This window comes from Oncorhynchus clarkii, chromosome 2 (genome assembly GCF_045791955.1).
Source record: "Oncorhynchus clarkii lewisi isolate Uvic-CL-2024 chromosome 2, UVic_Ocla_1.0, whole genome shotgun sequence".
Lineage (NCBI taxonomy): Eukaryota > Metazoa > Chordata > Actinopteri > Salmoniformes > Salmonidae > Oncorhynchus > Oncorhynchus clarkii.
The window spans coordinates 39,582,248-39,600,963 of NC_092148.1; the positions used below are offsets into that span (position 1 = coordinate 39,582,248).

At 43.5% G+C, this 18,716-nt stretch overlaps 1 protein-coding gene across 1 annotated transcript in view; it reads right to left on the reverse strand.

Annotated features, from left to right (window-relative positions):
- Positions 1 to 341: 341 nt before the first annotated feature.
- Positions 342 to 18,716, reverse strand: part of LOC139367905 (beta-1,4-N-acetyl-galactosaminyl transferase 4a) — a 455,096-nt gene continuing 436,721 nt past the window's right edge. The window contains exons 12-21 of the mRNA XM_071106283.1: positions 15,786 to 15,886; positions 15,419 to 15,492; positions 13,895 to 15,321; positions 5,533 to 5,705; positions 4,770 to 5,143; positions 2,592 to 2,745; positions 2,320 to 2,392; positions 1,021 to 1,174; positions 763 to 889; positions 342 to 473 (exon numbers count right to left, since the gene is read on the reverse strand). Coding sequence (XP_070962384.1) covers positions 353 to 473; positions 763 to 889; positions 1,021 to 1,174; positions 2,320 to 2,392; positions 2,592 to 2,745; positions 4,770 to 5,143; positions 5,533 to 5,705; positions 13,895 to 15,321; positions 15,419 to 15,492; positions 15,786 to 15,886 — 2,778 coding nt within the window. The 3' untranslated portion in view covers positions 342 to 352. The remainder of the gene's footprint in view (positions 474 to 762; positions 890 to 1,020; positions 1,175 to 2,319; positions 2,393 to 2,591; positions 2,746 to 4,769; positions 5,144 to 5,532; positions 5,706 to 13,894; positions 15,322 to 15,418; positions 15,493 to 15,785; positions 15,887 to 18,716) is intronic.

Genomic DNA, 18,716 nt, shown 5'->3' on the forward strand with positions numbered 1-18,716 from the left:
TGTCAGGTAACATTGCACCAAAAAAGAAAAAGACATCGCCTCTACATTGAGTTCTGTTAGTGAGGCGAAAGGTCAAGTCTATCCGGGTAGACGTCAACACCAACATAAAAAACAGATTCCCTCGGTTTTCCCCCTCAATGTCCTCCATTGACGGAAAAAACATCCTCAGGGAAAAGATGTTCCTCAGAGAAGCAGGGAAGGGCATCCCTGAAAAGTGCCTATCTAAAAAAGGCAAAGTCAGGCAGTAAGTAAGCTTATTCAGGGTCTCTCCTCACACACAGTGGAGCTGCAGGTATAGGCCATGTGTTTTGGGTCCTCCAGGCCCATGGGGGGGGGGGGGGGGGGGGGGGGGCTAACCCCCTCCCTTAGGGATTTTCTTGTTCTGAGCATTCCACATGCCCCTTTTGGAGTGGTAGTAGTGGAAGAAGTTCCTCAGTCTCAGTCTCTCCACCTCGAGCCCGTTCTGTAGTACCCTTGAAGGAGGGAAGAGAGGAACAATCAGGTTAGGAGCCAGCGGTTGCTATAAAAATCACTCCTTTTCTTGTCGCCTCCAATGAGTGTAAAATACTTAACAGGTGAAAACAATGAGGTGGAAGCTCAACATTAGGCTGGTTTCCATCTGGTCAGCTCTTTCAAATCAGTGCAATGAAGAAGAAGAGAATACATCATTTTAAGACAATTGAGAAAGAGCCCAGAAAGGGGGGGAAGGGGGTTCGAAAGCAGAGGGTGTTGTGTTTGCAATGGTGAGGGTTGCCAGTTTACCTGTCCAGTAGTTCCCAGTCCTCTCCTCCCCAGCGGTCTTTAAACTCCTCTGTGTTCATCCCTCCGATCTTATCAAAGTCCGACTTATAAATCCCAAACAGCCCAAAGCCATTCACCTCCCAGTAGCCTGCAGAGGGAAAGTAAATCCCAAACATGGTGTGTGTGTATATGTGTGGGCATGCTGCGTGCGAGATATGTGTGGATGTGTGTGCATGCCGTGTGCGTGATGTGTGTGTGTGTCTATCATGTGTGTATTACCATCAGGCTCTAGCGGGGAGCTGCCACAGCCCAGTCTCATGACGATAGGGGCAAAGGCCAGACGTCCCTCTACACAGTGCTTCCTGATGCTCTCCAGGATGTTGAGGGGGAAGTGGATGTGAAGGTCACACAGGAACGCTATACTGTGGTTGTCCTGTAAAACACACATACACATAAATACGGTGTAATCAAAACTAAAGTACACACAATCATGGTTACAGACTCCCAACATACTCAGTCCCACAAACTCAAACGCCACCCAAAAACAGTCAATCTAAATGCTCTACTCTACTGTGTGTGTGTGTGCGTCTATGTGTGTGTGTGTGTGTGTGTGTGTGTGCGTGTGCGAAGCATGCACTCGTGTGTCTGTATGTGTGTGAAAGGCGTTGATATAAAACACCCACAGTCATTCAACTGTGACACCCCAGTCTTCCCCATGTGACAGGCTTGACACTCAAATGACAGATAACTGTTTACCCAAATCATTGAGAGAGAGAGAGAGAGAGAGAGAGAGAGAGAGAGAGCAAGAGCGAAAGAGAAAGTCTATGTGAAAGTCATGACACTCCAATGATACATAACTGTCTGCCCAAATCCCTGTCGCACAGAGAAAGAGAGCGAGAGAGAAACAAAAAAAACAAGAAAGAGAGAGTTGGGAGAAAGAGAGAGAATGAAGAGAGAGAGATAGAGGGGAGGGTAGTAGTGGGAGAGGGAAAGAGAAAAAGAGATAGACTATGTGACAGCTTTGACACTCCAATGACAGATAAATGTCTGCGCAAATCCCTGTCGCACAAACAGAAAGAGAACCCCATTGAATACATGTCTGTCTGCCTGTCTATCAATCTGTCAGGCTATGGGGTCACAGAGAACTGGACAGCTTGTGACAGTCTGAATGTGTGCGTGACTCTCGTGGGAGCATCTGAGACCTCTTGACCTCTGCAGAGTCAGAAGCTAACCATAATAATTTAAAGGGAGCTCCGAATACGGCCCCTCACGATATCAGAGCATATACCGTGACTATCTCACTGTATTAAATATAAAGACCTCACTGAGATTGAGTAACAGTTACAAGAGTTAGGATATAAATTGTGATGCAGCTTTTTATATTACTCATCCTGTCAATGTGAAATTGTATGGTTAGTATGGTCATGGCGTGTGTCATTGTAAGAGTAAAAAGTTGTCTAGAAGCTTCAGCCTGCTCTCTACTGAGTGTGCATGTGTGTCACCTCAATCAGGGAATTTGCAAATGTATTGGCTGTATATTAATTTTCTTTCCCTTCCTGAACGACCGCTATCTCTCACCTCAATAGTGTCCACTCCGATCTGTAGTCCCGCTGAGCGCTCAAAGTTCCCTTCTCTTCTCAAGTACTCATACCTGACAAAACACACAAACAATCACATCAGTCAACTCCAGAGTTTGGTCCAATTACATATCCAATATGTGTGTGTGTCAGTTAGAATTGCTCCATAGGACTGTTCATAAATTCCTGAATCAATTCAATTCCAGTAGTAATTCAAATGCACTCCTATGGAGCTACGGATGAATTCTGAGACAAACACACACACACACGCACCTAGGCACAGTGCTCTCTCGGAGGGCCTGCTCCACGTCCATGTCGGTGCTCTCGAAGTCGACAATGATGATGCTGAAGTTGTCGTCCTTAGTCTGACGGTGCAGCTCCTCCATGTCTGTGATGAACTGCTGCACCCAGCGAGCCTGGTTCTTCACTAGAGACACACAGAAAGAGTGGTAAGTGCTTTAACTTTCCATGCCAATAAAGATTATTGAATTGAATTGAGGAAGGGAAAAATTGTGTTTACAACACAAGATTACCTAAATCAGATAGAGCAATCTTCAATTCCCAAGCTTTCCTTTCAGATCTACAAGAGTGTCTGCTGTATTTTCCAAACCTCTCCCCTGCCATTCCATGTAGTTTATCTATTCCGGAGCTAGCACACTTTCCAGGGCTACAATAAAATTGTGAAACGTGTGGGAGTCCTTGAGGAATGGTTTGAGAAACACTACTGTTGGAGAAGGGACTATTGACCCAACGAGAGGTCAACCCTCCAGTACTGGGGCCTCATTTATAACCGTAATAAATTGCACACAACATTTCTGCGTGCTCGTTTTTCTGAAAAGTCTACGCACGTACAAAAATACTGAGATTCATAATCTTGCCGCATGCCATGTTTCCCGTTATAACTCAGACCTGTCAAAATTGTGCACGCGCTAACAAGCATTAAAAATCCACCTGGAAAATGCCTCCATTCACATTTTATGGTGACAATAACTGTTGGCATTACGCCACGGCATGCAAAAGACAAATTGTTGTACAATATTTAGTTTATCAATAGACTGGGTTTAAATATCCTGCCTTGGCATAGGCGCAGATATTAAAAAGGCAATGATTATGCACTCTTATCACACAGCAATACTGTAGCCTGCCCATGCTGTCAAATATTTTGCATACAGTGCATTGGGAAAGTATTCAGACCCCTTAACTTTTCCCACATTTTGTTACGTTACAGCCTTATTCTAAAATTTATTAAATACATGTTTTTTCTTCATCAATTTACACACAATAACCCATAATGACAAAGAAAAAATATATTTTTAGAAAACAGAAATACATTATTTACATAAGAATTCAGACCCTTTGCTATGAGACTCAAAATTGAGCTCAGGTGCATCCTGTTTCCTTTGATCATTCTTGAGATGTTGCAACAACTTTATTGGAGTCCACCTGTGGTAAATTCAATTGTTTGGACATAATTTGGAAAGGCCCACACCTGTCTATATAAAGTCCCACAGTTGACAGTTCTAAAAAAACTGCTTTTGCTTTTTCATTATAGGGTATTGTGTGTAGATTGATGAGGAACATTTAAAAATATATACATTTTAGAATAAGGCTGTAACGTAACAAAATGTGGAAAAAGTAATGGGTGTCTGAATACTTTCCGAATGCACTGTAAGTTACTGTCCGCAAATTCTGAAACGTTGTAGGGCAGGCTACTCAGCTTTGGATGTGCAGTTGATTCTGCCTATTAAGGGCAGGCTACTCAAACAAAATGCAGTAGTTACAGTTATTTATTGTGTGTTTCTGTTCTACTTTACTTTTAAATGTATTTTTTTTTATAGTACTACTGATATTCATTACTGCATTGTTGGGAAAAATCAAGCACGAAAGGCATTTCACTGTAGGCTACTTGTGCACATGACAATAAAAACATGAACCTTGATACATAGACCTACTTAAATGTAAAAGTTTGCGCTGCCTATGATGTTGCAAAACTTTAAATACATCTATTTACTAGGCTACTTGGTCCAATTAAATGAGAGATGCACATGGTAATTTGTTGTATTGGCCCCTTTGGGAATATGAACCAGTCAGAAAAGGTGGAGAATATATTCTGCAATGGGTATGAAAAAAAAAATAGGAAAAAGATTCCTTTGTCTAATTATAAGCTTCTTATGTCTAATTATTTTAGACTATCCCTAATGGCAAATGGTTGCATTCTTGTTAATATGTTTTCCTGTTTTTAGTTTTTTATGAGTAAGCTTTTCATCATATCTCTTGCACAAAATACTTACTTTCCAGCTTGCAATATAATATTTCAACCATTAGAAAATGTGCTTACACATGGTCTAAAGTTTGCGGGGAGGTGAGCACATTCTTACGTCAAGTGAAAAATAAATAAATGCCAACTTTTGCGTGAAAACTGGTGCACACGCGAGGCGCCTGGTACCTTACCTGGCACCACAAAATGCACCATCACATCCTTCCGCCACTGCAGCATGACCGGCTGGCACAGCAGGGGGTTGGCGTAGGCCGTGCCCCACGGGGTGGCCCCGGGCTGGGCAGGGGTGTGTGTGGAGGTTGGAGGTGCGGGGGTGCTGAGGATGAGACCAGGTGGGGACCCAGCAGGGGCCGAGGCGGGGATGAACTCCGTGTTCTCCAGGCTGTCTCCTCCCAACCGGCCACGGTGGAGGAGAAGGTAGATGTATTCCGAGAGGCGCACCACGTTCCGACCTCGCTCCATCAGCTCCAGTTCCACCAGGTAGCGGTTTCCCCGGGCTGAGTCTCGCCTCTTCTCCACATTGATGATCCGCAAAAGGGTGTAGATACTGGGGGAGAAAGGGGAGGGTGTGTTTAGTAAAACAAACATGCAACTTCACTGCATTGCTTCCATCCCCAAATACACATGCACACGCACGCACACACACACACACACACACACACACACACACACACACACACACACACACACACACACACACACACACACACACACACACACACACACACACACACACACACACACACACACACACACACACAGAGAGAGTTCAAATACTTTAACTGGGCTCGATTGAGCTTTTCTGGGGCAATTGACCCAATAAAAAAGTTACAAGACTGTAAACCTCGCCCATCTAGTACTCCAGGCAGGATAAGGCAAACACTAAAAGTATTCATTTAGTTTCTGAACCCAGGTCTGGCACAATCACACACTAACCCTCCGTTGCGCTCGTTGAGCTTCTCCATGTACTGTGCCAGCACATCCACCACCTCGCTCTCGGCCAGCTGCAGGTTCCCAGACACGTTGCAGCGCAGGTCATTCCAGTCGGAACGCAGCAGCTCAAAGTCCATGGGGTTGACTGAAAACGTTCTCTGCCAGTTGATGCTCTCCTATTTATTAATAATTATGTTTATTTGACAGTTTCTACACTTAAAACATTCATGTTTTATGCATTGTACCAGATATAGGTAGACAGTCCCTGGGCAAATGAACAATAAAATCATTCAACATTAGAGCCTGAGCGATAGGCTTTGGGATTTTTTGTGTCTGACTCCAATTTTTTGGAAGTTATTTTGTTGTTATTTTAGACAAGGGATGAAATATAGACGTGTTCTGCACAAATTGAATTTCAAATGAAAAACAGCTCTACAAAGAAAAATGAACATTATTACAATGAACTGATTAGATTAGCATGACGTGTTGTTTATTGTAGGGAAGAGTGGGGTAAATTGAGCCTTGTTTCGAGGAAACCATACACAAAATGAATCATGTGACCAAATATTTAGGAAGAGGTTATCATTTCATGGAGTCTGAAGGAAGAGACCACATGGAAAAGTGGTAAGCAAGTTAGGTCCCCAAAAATTATTTTCACAAAGTCAAATGAATTTATTGTGTTATAGGTTTCATGATGCTTGTATCTAAACCAAAGTAGATCGTTTTACGATAGTTTTGTACATCAGTTGGGGTGTCTATAAGCTACAATGTGGTCCTAAACCTAGCATGAAAATGCATCATTATAGCTGTGTGGGCTAATATAGTCATAATGTTTGCCTTGGGGTAGGTTGAGCACATGGCCATGGGGTAAACTGAGCCCATGGTCACCACACCCCATACAAATTAGGATTAAATCCTGTCCGTTTTATGCATGCTATGCATAGTATTTTGGCAATGTGTCATGGATATGAACTCAAGATAGTGTATTTTTATTGTTCCAGAGCAGACATCATCATGCCCCGTGCATACAAACGTAAAATAAGCAGGAGTCTAGCCCCCCGTGAGGTTCTTGAGAGAGCAGACAAGGAAGTGAGAGAATGGTAGAAGTCCATTTGAACAGCAGGGATGAAAACAGCAGGGATGAAAAAAATAGACTGAATGACACTGAAGAGGTACATTTAACATAAAATTAAACAAACATGTACCTGCGTGAAAGAGAGGCTATGATAGATGGGCAGAGGCACACAAGGTCTTCTCTGATGACATGGAGTCTGAGCTTGATAAACATATCAAGAATCTAAAAGGAGCAGTTTCATGGCCTACAAATTGGCACATAGAAACAACAACCCTGTCCAAGACAAGTGGTCAAGAAATGGAAGGGTAAGTGATATTGAACATAGAGCTCTATATCGGAATGTAGGCATACATTTAAGATATACAATATACCACACCCTTATTCCATAAACTAAACACAGCACCATCACCTACTGTCACAGGATACCATCACCAACTTACCCCAAGGCAGCTCAACTTACCCTGTCCCTATGCTCAATTTACCCTACTTACCCACTTACCCAGGGTAAGTTGTACCAAGAGACCACTTTTTTTGGAGAAGCAGATTATTTTCAGGGATACACAACATCCTGAACTATATGTTGATATATTTGTTAGAAAGAATTCTACATTTCCCTTGAGGGGTGGATTAGCCATCTGGCAATTCTGGCAAATGCCAGATGACTGGACAGTTTTTTAGTTGGGTGGGCTGGACAGTTTTTTAGTTGGGTGGGCTGGTCAAAATCGACACACGAACACACTATTTTTTTTATACAAATACAAATGGTGACATGGCCAGCAGCCCATGGGCCTGTTAAGATTTTTGTGCAATTTCTCTGTTATACTAATCTATAATGGCTGATCAGTGGGCAACGGCCGCCCCCCTACCAAGATGGGCCGGCCCGGCTTGCTTATAGGCTGAGCTGAGGTCACACAAACTCACATTCAAAGTCAAACGTGGCATCAGCAAAAGAGACCTGCTCCAACTCTGTCATCAGTTAAACAGCCAAGATCATGGATCTTTACAAAATGGAAAGGGTGCCTATAAATGTAGAATAAGCACATTCTACATTGTTACCTCAATCAAAGCACTCTATTTTTTGGCCTCTAAAACCATGTTTTGACCAAATAGTAAAGTGTATTATCCTCATGATTCCGTTCATGAAAGTATGTGCACCTGTGCCTGTTTCGCTGGGGCCTGCTGCTGTAATGAGCAAGTCACTGTCCTCTTCCCCCATCCGCTCGGAAAATGTGTTCTGAACGTATAACATTTTAAGATGCAATTGCTGAAAAAAACAGCTTTGGAAGCTTCATCCCTTCTCCCTGTCGAAGAGACGAGGGCCTCGTCTTTCTGTATGTATAATTTGTATTTCTCAACTCTCAATATTCAGCTCAATAACAACTATTTTACAACCAATATATTTGATATGGCCTTGTGATGTTGGAGTGGCACGCGTGCGAAATGCGCACCAGCCATTGCGAGAGCATAGGCATATAGGTCTACTCCTGAATGCTGATTGGCGACCCTCTTAAGGATTCACCCCTTTTTAAAGATTTTCGCATTAAATGACAGACCCAAATCCAACTGCCTGTAGCTCAGGACCTGAAGCAAGGATATACATATTAATGATACCACTTGAAAATAAACACTTTGAAGTTTGTGGAAATGTTAAATCCAATGAACCATTGCATTTCTGTTCAAAACTTTGTATCAAGACTGCCCAGATGTGCCTAATTGGTTTATTAATACATTTTCAAGTTCATAACTGTGCACTTTCCTCAAACAATAGCATGATATTATTTCACTGTAATAGATACTGAAAATTGGACAGTGCAGATAGAATAACAAGAATTTAAGCTTTCTGCCAATATCAGATATGTCTTTGTCCTGGGAAATGTTCTTGATACTTACAACCTCATGCTAATCACATTAGCCTACGCTAGCTCAACCATCACGCGGGGGACCCACCGATCCTGTTGAGGCGCATTCAAGCAGGAGTCTATTTCACAAGTTACCACCAGCTAAATCTATGACGTTAAAATGACTATTTACTCTGTTCCAGAGTAGCAAGCAAGGGATAAGAACATCGCCAGCCAGTATGGCAATGGAACATTTAGAACAAACGACTGGCAACCAAAACAATAGAACAAACCACTCCATCTTGTGGAAGGATGAAATAGTATGAATAAATCCATAAAAATAATGTTTTTAATTAAAATATTTCAATCATTATTTTAATATGTTGGTAACCCGTTGCATAACAGTGATAATGCCCTCGAAGCCAGTGTTTGGAGGATACATTGGCATGGATTGTCAGCGTGGGCCTAACACCTGTGCCAATATATCCTCCAAAAACTCTAAACACTACCTATGATATTAGTTTGTACACATAAATATGTATGTAATTAATCTCTATTGAACCCAAAAAATCAGGAAAGGAGTCCTATTTTGACAGTAAAATATAGCAATTACAGTCTTAATTGTCAACACAAAATTAATGACAATCACTGGATTAGGTTGCACAAAATCTTGAAAAATACCTCCCTGCTTGGACGTGTAAGAAACAAATATATTTAAAAAATATAAAAATATATTGAATACCTCCGAAGTCTATTTATTACATTCTTAATAAAGCACTATGAAGTACTTTATTTGGCCAGGGGCTGGTGCTACCAACTGTAAAAGTTAGTGGGACCAGTGATACCAGGGGAAAATGTCTGGAGCCCTGTAATAGTAATTAACACTTAGGGTGTGACAGGCACTAATTTGTATTATAAACTGGATGGTTCAAGCCCTGAATGCTGATTGCCTGACAGCTGTGGTACAGTGGGGCAAAAAAGTATTTAGTCAGCCACCAATTGTGCAAGTTCTCCCACTTAAAAAGATAAGAGAGGCCTGTCATTTTCATCATAGGTAAACTTCAACTATGACAGACAAAATTAGAAAATTATTTTTAAAAAATGTTGTAATGAATTTATTTGCAAATTATGGTGGAAAACAAGTATTTAGTCACCTACAAACAAGCAACGTTTCTGGCTCTCACAGACCTGTAACTTCTTCTTTAAGAGGCTCCTCTGTCCTCCACTCGTTACCTGTTTGAACTTGTTAACAGTATAAAAGACACCTGTCCACAACCTCAAACAGTCACACTCCAAACTCCACTATGGCCAAGACCAAAGAGCTGTCAAAGGACACCAGAAACAAAATTGTAGACCTGCACCAGGCTGGGAAGACTGAATCTGCAATAGGTAAGCAGCTTGGTTTGAAGAAATCAACTGTGGGAGAAATTATTAGGAAATGGAAGACATACAAGACCACTGATAATCTCCCTCGATCTGGGGCTCCACGCAAGATCTCACCCCGTGCGGTCAAAATGATCACAAGAACGGTGAGCAAAACTCCCAGAACCACACGGGGGGACCTAGTGAATGACCTGCAAAGAGCTGGGACCAAAGTAACAAAGCATACCATCAGTAACACACTACGCCGCCAGGGACTCAAATCCTGCAGTGCCAGACGTGTCCCCCTGCTTAAGCCAGTGTCCAGACATGTCCAGAACCGTCTGAAGTTTGCTAGAGAGCATTTGGATGATCCAGAAGAAGATTGGGAGAATGTCATATGGTCTGATGAAACCAAAATATAACTTTTTGGTAAAAACTCAACTCATCGTGTTTGGAGGACAAAGAATGCTGAGTTGCATCCAAAGAACACCATACCTACTGTGAAGCATGGGGGTGGAAACATCATGCTTTGGGGCTGTTTTTCTGCAAAGGGACCAGGACAACTGATCCGTGTAAAGGAAAGAATGAATGTGGCCATGTATCGTGAGATTTTGAGTGAAAACCTCCTTCCATCAGCAAGGGCATCATTGAAGATGAAACGTGGCTGGGTCTTTCAGCATGACAATGATCCCAAACACACCGCCCGGGCAACGAAGGAGTGGCTTCGTAAGAAGCATTTCAAGGTCCTTGAAAGTCTGTGTTGCCCAGCAACATCCCCAAAACATCACTGCTCTAGAGGAGATCTTCATGGAGGAATGGGCCAAAATATCAGCAACAGTGTGTGAAAACCTTGTGAAGACTTACAGAAAACGTTTGATCTCTGTCATTGCCAACAAAGGGTATTTGTATCAACAGTATTGAGATTAACTTTTGTTATTGACCAAATACTTATTTTCCACCATAATTTGCAAATAAATTCATTAAAAATCCTACAATGTGATTTTCTGGATTTTTTTTCTCATTTTGTCTGTCATAGTTGAAGTGTACCTATGATGAAAATTACAGGCCTCTCTCATCTTGTTAAGTGGGAGAACTTGCACAATTGTTGGCTGACTAAATACTTTTTTTGCCCCACTGTATATCAGACCATATACTGAACCACGGGTATAGCAAAATGTATTTTTACTGCTCTAATTACATTGGTAACCAGTTTATAATAGCAATAAGGCACCTCAGGGGTTTTTGGTATATGGCCAATATACCATGGCTGTATCCAGGCCCTCCACATTGTGCCGTGCATAAGAACAGTCCTTAGCCGTGTTATATTGTCCATATACCACACCTCCTCGGGCCTTATTGCTTAAATAAGTCATTATCTTTTATAATGTACAGTATAAGGCTTAAGCAGGCAGGCAGACAGACAGACAACTAGAAGAAGCACAGTGACAGCAGAGAAGATGCAGAGACAGATAGACAGCACAAAAGGGAGGCAAACAAAATGTCTAGAGCAGAGCCACAGTTACAGTGGTGGGTTGTATTTCCAGTGGTGTTTTTACATATTGTATTTGTTTTAAGGAAGTGGCTGCGGATCCAACTTTTCAGGATCTTTAGCATAACGTTACTGCAAGACAAAAACACCAGCGCATTTTTCTTGTGGCCAAAACAGCTCGTGCCACTAGGCAAAATACACAGGTAGGCTATTCTACAGTTAACAACATCTGCTCTAAAATTCTCTCTGCACATCAGTCAAAAAACAACACTGTAGGCTACTTCGAAACAACACTATATACAGTGCCTTGCGAAAGTATTCGGCCCCCTTGAACTTTGCGACCTTTTGCCATATTTCAGGTATATTTCAGGATATAAAACTGTATTTTTTTGTGAAGAATCAACAACAAGTGGGACACAATCATGAAGTGGAACGACACTTATTGGATATTTCAAACTTTTTTAACAAATCAAAAACTGAAAAATTGGGCGTGCAAAATTATTCAGCCCCTTTACTTTCAGTGCAGCAAACTCTCTCCAGAAGTTCAGTGAGGATCTCTGAATGATCCAATGTTGACCTAAATGACTAATGATGATAAATACAATCCACCTGTGTGTAATCAAGTCTCCGTATGCACTGTGATAGTCTCAGAGGTCCGTTAAAAGCGCAGAGAGCATCATGAAGAACAAGGAACACACCAGGCAGGTCCGAGATACTGTTGTGAAGAAGTTTAAAGCCGGATTTGGATACAAAAAGATTTCCCAAGCTTTAAACATCCCAAGGAGCACTGTGCAAGCGATAATATTGACATGGAAGGAGTATCAGACCACTGCAAATCTACCAAGACCTGGCCGTCCCTCTAAACTTTCAGCTCATACAAGGAGAAGACTGATCAGAGATGCAGCCAATAGGCCCATGATCACTCTGGATGAACTGCAGAGATCTACAGCTGAGGTGGGAGACTCTGTCCATAGGACAACAATCAGTCGTATATTGCACAAATCTGGCCTTTATGGAAGAGTGGCAAGAAGAAAGCCATTTCTTAAAGATATCCATAAAAAGTGTTGTTTAAAGTTTGCCACAAGCCACCTGGGAGACACACCAAACATGTGGAAGAAGGTGCTCTGGTCAGATGAAACCAAAATTGAACTTTTTGGAAACAATGCAAAACGTTATGTTTGGCGTAAAAGCAACACAGCTCATCATCCTGAACACACCATACCCACTGTCAAACATGGTGGTGGCAGCATCATGGTTTGGGCCTGCTTTTCTTCAGCAGGGACAGGGAAGATTGTTAAAATTGATGGGAAGATGGATGGAGCCAAATACAGGACCATTCTGGAAGAAAACCTGATGGAGTCTGCAAAAGACCTGAGACTGGGACGGAGATTTGTCTTCCAACAAGACAATGATCCAAAACATAAAGCAAAATCTACAATGGAATGGTTCAAAAATAAACATATCCAGGTGTTAGAATGGCCAAGTCAAAGTCCAGACCTGAATCCAATCGAGAATCTGTGGAAAGAACTGAAAACTGCTGTTCACAAATGCTCTCCATCCAACCTCACTGAGCTCGAGCTGTTTTGCAAGGAGTAATGGGAAAAAATGTCAGTCTCTCGATGTGCAAAACTGATAGAGACATACCCCAAGCGACTTACAGCTGTAATCGCAGCAAAAGGTGGTGCTACAAAGTATTAACTTAAGGGGGCTGAATAATTTTGCACGCCCAATTTTTCAGTTTTTGATTTGTTAAAAAAGTTTGAAATATCCAATAAATGTCGTTCCACTTCATGATTGTGTCCCACTTGTTGTTGATTCTTCACAAAAAAAATCAGTTTTATATCTTTATGTTTGAAGCCTGAAATGTGGCAAAAGGTCGCAAAGTTCAAGGGGGCCGAATACTTTCGCAAGGCACTGTAACTCAAGATCTAAATGCATATCCCCATGAAACTGATTGAGATGAAATGGTTGATGGGTAAAACTTGAGGAATTATCATTCACGATTGAATGCGGTGGTGTGGATATATTTGGTTCCGTTATGTAGAATACTGTGATTATTATGTGAGACATTGATTCAACATGATCCAACTTTATTAAACAAGCACCATTCGCCTGAGCAGCCTGTTCTCTGTGCGTAAAAGTCCCCCAAAAGTCTGATATGCAGCCACGACCTTGTTTTAAACCTGAGTTGGTTAAAAAAAGAAGAGGAGGACCATGTCTCGCCAGTCACTTGTACCGAAACGGTTAAGAAACGCTATACCGTACAGCTCTAACGCCTGTGTCTATGTAGGGTGTGTGTGTAGGGTCAGGGTGTAGGATTTATGTTTGGGGATGGGGAGTGTGGGAGGCGGTGACTTGGCGGGGCATGCAGTGATGTGTGCTGGTGGGGATAAAATGCCAGGGCTGAATTCTTGTCCTGTTCTGACCGTGGACGCAGTGATGCTGAACGTAAAAAATGACTCAACATACCCTACTCTCCTCTATGTAAATACTATGGGTGGTTTAAAGGCCGATTAGATATGTTGGTAAAAGGTCAACATCAACCGATATATCGGTCTGGCTCAATTCAATACAATCAGAAGCAGTTAAATCACAACAAACCTCAGCCCAGCCTGGACGCGCCTCTTCAGTCTCGTAACTGTAGTCGGACACCCCACCCTCCTCTGGTTCTGGGTCTGGGTCAGCGTTCGAGCGGATTGGATCAGGGTCTGGATCGGATTCTGACGGTTCTTGGTCTGGGTCGGGTTGTTTTTGCTGTGACTCAGTGATCTCAGAGGTTTTGAGGTATGAGGTGACCCTGGTTTCTAGCCTGCTTTCAACCCTGCTCTCGATAGTTTGGGGATTCTCCAAAGAGTTGGGGGGAGTGGGTGAATGAGGTGGCGGGGGCTGGAGGTGCTGGGGCAATGGGGTGCCTCTTTTACTGGGTAAGGTGGAGTCTGCGGCAGCCTCTCTTTCTGGGGGTATGTGGGGCTCCCTTCCCCCTCCTCTAACTCTCCTCCTCTCTCTGTCTCGGAGCCTCACTACCGCCACCCTGCTGGCAGCCTGGTGAACTGCGCCTTGTCTGCTAACACTAGCATTAGTGCCACGTGGGGGAGCTTTGCCGTCTCTTAGTCGGGGTTTGGGCCAGAGTTGGGGGGCAGTGACGAGCCTCCTGCTCCCCGCTCCCCCTCTCCCCCTGGATCGAGTGCTCTGGAGGTTGACCAGTCTGGTGGTCTTTCCACTCTGGTACAGAAACACCCCAGGAAAGACCTCTCTCGGATGACGCGACCCCGGACCCCTGCCCCTCTCCCTCTCCGCCCTCCTCTCCTCCTTCTCTCGCTCCCTTTCTTTGACTGGCCGCGGCCTGGTGATGTAGATCTTGTTTTCATCCTTCTTTTCCCTATTGTTGTTGTTGCCGGCGGCGGCGGCAGCATTTTTGTCATTACCATGGTTACGGGCGCCGTTATCATGGAGACGGGCGTTGGCGGCGTTGTTGCCGGGGGCGGAGTTACTAAGGATCTGCTTGGCACGGCTGGCAAGGGCCGAGAGAGAGGTCTTCTGGGGGAAGAGCAGGGACGACTTGCTCAGTTTGGGAGGGGTCTCCTCTCCTGCACCCCCTCCTCCTCCTCCATTCCTGCCCGGCCCCCCGGGTCCTAGCTCAGAGGGACCCGTCCTGATCCAGGAGAGGGAGCGACCGTGGACCATGTTGTCAGACTGCGGGTGCAGCTCCTCGCTCTCTGCCTCGGGTCTCTCTAGAAGTCCCCTCCTGGAGGTCTGTCCCCCTCTTTTCCTCGGCCCGTCCTTGTCCCACTCTCTGTCTGTCTGTCCATCACTCTTGAGAATTTTTTTTTTCTCTCTACGGACCACAATACTGTTCTCCTCCTCCCCCTCTCTTTCTCCAAGGGTGGGTCTGGAAGTGTGGATGGATAGGCTGGGGTGGGAGGTCCTCTTAGCTGATAGGCTAGGCGGAGCGGTCCTATTTGGTGATTGGGTACCTACGATTTCGGCCTCATCTTCCGGGTCCACCCCTTCCTCCTCTTCCGGGAAATCTGTGGCAACAGAGAAAGTTAATCGTTAAAGGGTGTGTGTGTATGTGTGTTGTGTATGTATATGTGTATCTGTGTGTCAGTGGGTGTGTGTACTTACCGTCTGGGTTAGGGAAGAAGAAGGGTCTATCATCGTCCTCCTCGTCTATCTTCATGTACTTGTAGAAGCCAAACCTGTCAGAGAGAGAGCACGAGAGCGAGAGAGCGAGAGAGACAGTTAGCACACACATATACACAGAAGTCTAACAATCCCCAACTAAGTGTTTCTCTTTCTCTCTTCTTTCTTTTCTGTTTTATATATTTTTATGTTTGTATCTCTCCACCTATGCTTTTGAGAGTGGTTACATTTGTCCATCTTCATCTTTCCAAACCAAGTGGTGGAGCAGGCATATTTCTCTGCTCTGCTTCCATCTGTGAATTACAATATAATAATCAACTGTATGTGGAAAATAGCCAACCGAACTTACTTCTCCAAGTAGATGGGCGACTCCCTGTAGAAACACTTGTTCTCTCTCTCCATGTGTGTCAGACGTGTAAAGTCATTGGGATAAATGAAGGACAGGTACACCTGAGGGGGAGACAAACAGGGACAAGTCAGTGAATAAAGACAGAACTAATAGATACAGTGCTAATAACATGTATGGATAAATACTGATCAAGTGCAGGGTCCTGTTCATTAAGGAAAAGGAGAGTCCAGGGTAGCCCCTTACTGTTTCAGTCTGTTTTTATCCGTTTGGTGCCAAATGAATATGACCCTGGTATTCCTTCCTCAAAAAATATGATATTTATCTGTTAATAATATTTTGGTGTAAAAACACACTTTGACCAAAAGAGAACCCTAGAGGTTTGTTCAGCGCTGTCTTCAATACAGAAGAGGAAGAAGACGAGTTTTAAACACTCAAACCAGTAGATATCAATTTTTTCGAGCTGAAAAATGATGGCCAGAGCTTACCCATGAATTTGCGCAACAATGTAAGTCAATAAGTCATAGTCTTTGTCAAAGTATGATATATTTGGGCATGAAGTGACAATACCGAACTGCCCGCTTCGTGAACATTTGTGCCAATGAGGTGTCTTTCCCTCTGAAATTATGTGGAATTTTTTTTCCATCTATGTTTCAGGGCTGGGTTAAATATGAATGGTAGCACCCACCAGCATGGCATTGTTTATGAATCAGAAACACATGCAGCGTTTGAGAGTCGCGACTGAGCTGAGCAATATAATAGATCATCTTTGGCTATAGCAAACATGGTGGCTAAATGAAGATAGTTTACTCAGGCTTTTTACCATTTACCAAATGGTTAGTTCCGGTGTACGTAATGCCTTTTGGTCCTAGACTTGGCGCTCTGGCGATTCTCTCAAGCTCTGTCAAGTTGGATGGAGAGCATCGCTGCACAGCTATTTTCGGTCTCTCCAGAGATGTTCAATCGGGTTCAAGTCAGGGCTCTGGCTGCGCCACTCAAGGACATTCAGAGAATTGTCCCCAAAGCAACTCCTGTGTTGTCTTGGCTGTGTGCTTATGGTCTTTGTACTATTGGAAGGTGAACCTTCACCCCAGTCTGAGGTCCTGAGCATCTCGATCCTGACTAGTCTCCAAGTCCCTGCCGCTGAAAAACATCCCCACAGCATGACGCTGCCACCACCATACTTCACCATAGGGATGGTGCCAGGTTTCTTCCAGACGTGGAATGCCAAAGAGTTCAACCTTGGTTTCATCAGACCAGAGAATATTGTTTCTCATGATCTGAGAGTCCTTTATGTCATGTGCCTTTTACTGACGAGTGGCTTCTGTCTGGCCACTCTACCATAAAGGCCTGATTGGTGGAGTGCTGCAGTGATGGTTGTCCTTCTGGAAGGTTCTCCCATCTTCACAGAGGAACTCTGGAGCTCTGTCAGAGTGACCATCGGGTTCTTTGTCACCTCCCTGACCAAGACCCTTCTCCCCCGATTGCTCAGTTTGGCCGGGCGGCCAGCTCTAGGAAGAGTCTTGGTGGTTCCAAACTTCTACCATTTAAGAATGATGGACTGAGTTCTTGGGGAACTTCAATGCTGCAGAAATATTTTGGGACCTTTCCCCAGATCTTGTGCCTCGACACAATCCTGTCACGGAGCTCTACGGACAATTCCTTCGAGGTGTGTGCCTTTCCAAATCATGTTGAATCCGTTTAATTTACCACATCTCAAGAATAATCAATGGAAACAGGATGCACCTGAGCTCAATTTCAAGTTTCATAGCAAAGGGTCTGCATACTTATGTAAATAAGGTATTTCTGTTTGGTTTGTATCCTCCACAGATGTGAAATGTGTTGCAGGGAAGGCTCAGGCTTAAATGCCTGTTGCCATTTAGGGAATTATAAACAGTGGGGAATGTGCTAAGTGAAGATTGTGTTTGTTTTTTATGACCATGTTTTGAAATTAAGTATTTTCTTGAGTTTTTATATTGATATGTGTTTTGTATTGTGTAGGGCTCATTTGAAAAAGAGACTTGGTCTCATTATGACACCCTGTTAAAATATATTTTTTTATTTTTTATTTAACCAGGTAGGCTAGTTGAGAACAAGTACTAATTTTCAACTGCGACCTGGCCAATATAAAGCAAAACAGTGCAACAAAAACAACAACATAGAGTTACACATGGGAAAAACAAAAGTACAGTCAATAACACAATAGAAAAATCTATACACAGTGTGTGGAAATGGAGTAAGGAGGTAAGGCAATAAATAGGCCATAGTAGCGAAGTAATTACAATTTAGCAAATTAACACTGGAGTGATAGATGTGCAAATGAGGATGTGCAAGTAGAAATACTGATGTGCAAAAGAGCAAAAAAAGTAAATAAAAACAATTTGGGGATGAGGTACGTAGTTGGATGGGCTATTTACAGATGAACTATGTACAGCTGCAGTGATAGAAAAGCTGCTCAGATAGCTGATGCTTAAAGTTAGTGAGGGAAATATAAGTCTCCAGCTTCAGCGATTTTTGCAATTCGTTCCAGTCATTGGCAGCAGAAAACTGGAAGGAGAGGCGGCCAAAGCAGGTGTTGGCTTTGGGGATGACCAGTGAGATATACCTGCTGGAGCGCGTGCTACGGGTGGGTGTTGTTATGGTGACCAGTGAGCTGAGATAAGGCGGAGCTTTACCTAGCAAAGACTTATAGATGACCTGGAGCCAGTGGGTCTGGCGACGGATATATAGCGAGGGCCAGCCAACGAGAGCATACAGGTCGCAGTGGTGGGTGGTATAGGGGGTTTTGGTGACAAAACGGATGGCACTGTGATAGACTAGATCCAATTTACTGAGTAGAGTGTTGGAGGCTCTTTTGTAAATGACATCGCCGAAGTCGAGGATCGGTAGGATAGTCAGTTTCACGAGGGTATGTTTGGCAGCATGAGTGAAGGA